General features: G+C 33.2%; 1 protein-coding gene across 1 annotated transcript in view; it reads right to left on the bottom strand.

The window, feature by feature from the left end:
• Window positions 1-1,174: 1,174 nt before the first annotated feature.
• The window catches only part of LOC106880697 (uncharacterized), a 61,761-nt gene continuing 61,188 nt past the window's right edge, over window positions 1,175-1,747 (bottom strand). The window contains exon 6 of the mRNA XM_052965902.1: window positions 1,175-1,661. Within this exon, the coding sequence (XP_052821862.1) occupies window positions 1,377-1,661 (285 nt within the window). The 3' untranslated portion in view covers window positions 1,175-1,376. The remainder of the gene's footprint in view (window positions 1,662-1,747) is intronic.

Genomic DNA, 1,747 nt, shown 5'->3' with positions numbered 1-1,747 from the left:
GTTGCCAGTACTGTGTGACTGGCCCTCGTGCCGGTGGCATGTAAAAGCACCCACTACACTCTCAGAGTGGTTGGCGTTAGGAAGGGCATCCAGCTGTAGAAACTCTGCCAGATCAGATTGGAGCCTGGTGCAGCCTTCTGGCTTGCCAGTCCTCAGTCAAATCGTCCAACCCATGCTAGCATATAAAGCGGACGTTAAACGATGATGATGATGATATATATATATATATATATATATATGAAACCAATGAAAAAAATAAAAGAAAGGTTTTTAGCCTTAGGTCAGTCTTGATCCAATAGACCAATGATGAAAGGCATTCCAGCAGTGATCACCCAGTCTTTTGAAGGATATTTTGGACTATATTATTTAATTGTCCTTTAATTAAGACAGGGATGGAGATTTGGCTGCTATTTCAAGTGGTCAAATAGCTGCAATGATTCCTTTGTTCCTACATATGATGACAGAACTACTATCTAATTGTACAAAGCAATTCACTTACTCAGGTGCTATCTAAGACTGAATCAGGACATAACTTTACAGTTTCCTCAAATGCTGTTAGACTGATATTAACTGTCACAGACATGCTAAAGAATTTACAACATTTCAAACTAAATTTGTTAGTTACTATAAATTGACTCAGTAAACAAATTTTGGTTTTATTTATATTTCCTAAAACAATTTTGGCTACACAAACATTTTATTAGATTTTTTTCTTATGCTTGTTTAGTACGTTTATGGTAAATAGTTAAAGCAATTTATTTATTGGTAGACCTTAGTGATGGGAGGTAGAGGAAAATTGCACAGTTGAAGGAATCACAACAGAATTAAAAACCATTCGACCATTTCTGGTTTTGATTTTTGTACAGTGAATTGAAAGTAAAATATTATGGTATATTAAATCTGAAAGTCTTGGCAGAGTTTCTTGGAAAAAGAAAAAGAAAAAATATTACGCTATCGGAAAAAAACCCAAATTATCCTATCAAAAGTGTTAGTGTGAAGAGGTATATTAGGAAGCCTACCATTATAATTTGTCTTTAGTCTTCATTAACATATCACCATCTCCATCATGTAGAAATATCATATGGAACTATTCTCCAATACATAACATTAACAAATTAGGGAAGGTTAAGTTTTAGTTGATATAATAAAACAAGATTCAAAAACAACTATTGCATACATTTTGATTTTCAAAGCCGGTCATTTTCATTTATACAAAAATAAAAAAATATTCAAATTTCTGGTTCATAGTTATTTTACATTCCTTTTTCAGTTTTTTTTAAAGCACCCAGTTCACTATATTACATTATAGGACAAATTTGTCAAAGTTTACTATAAACCCCTCTTCATTAGAGGAAGAGTGAATACGGATATTAAAATTATGTTAAGACAACACCTTTAAAAACACAACAGGTACTGTTTCCTTCCAAAAGTGTTGGCCAAAGAAATTCCAGAATATCATCACTTGTTGAATCTGATGTATGGAAGCGTGTATGAATGTTTGGATTGAAAGTCCGTGAATCATAACTGATGATGTAGCGTGGATTTTGAACATTTAATGCCCAAGACACTCGAACACATTCTTCAATATACTGTCTTAGACCAGAACTTTGGCGGAGGCATGGATAATCATACAAGGTCAGATATATTTGGGAGCAAACTTCCTGCAAAAGAGTAATGATAGATGAAATTATATAAATGATGTGAGCATATGTATGTAAGCATGTATGTATGTATGTATGTATGTATA

Source organism: Octopus bimaculoides, chromosome 2, assembly GCF_001194135.2.
Source record: "Octopus bimaculoides isolate UCB-OBI-ISO-001 chromosome 2, ASM119413v2, whole genome shotgun sequence".
NCBI lineage: Eukaryota > Metazoa > Mollusca > Cephalopoda > Octopoda > Octopodidae > Octopus > Octopus bimaculoides.
The sequence above is the reverse complement of the archived record's forward strand: the minus strand, read 5'-3'. Positions and strand labels throughout refer to the sequence as shown.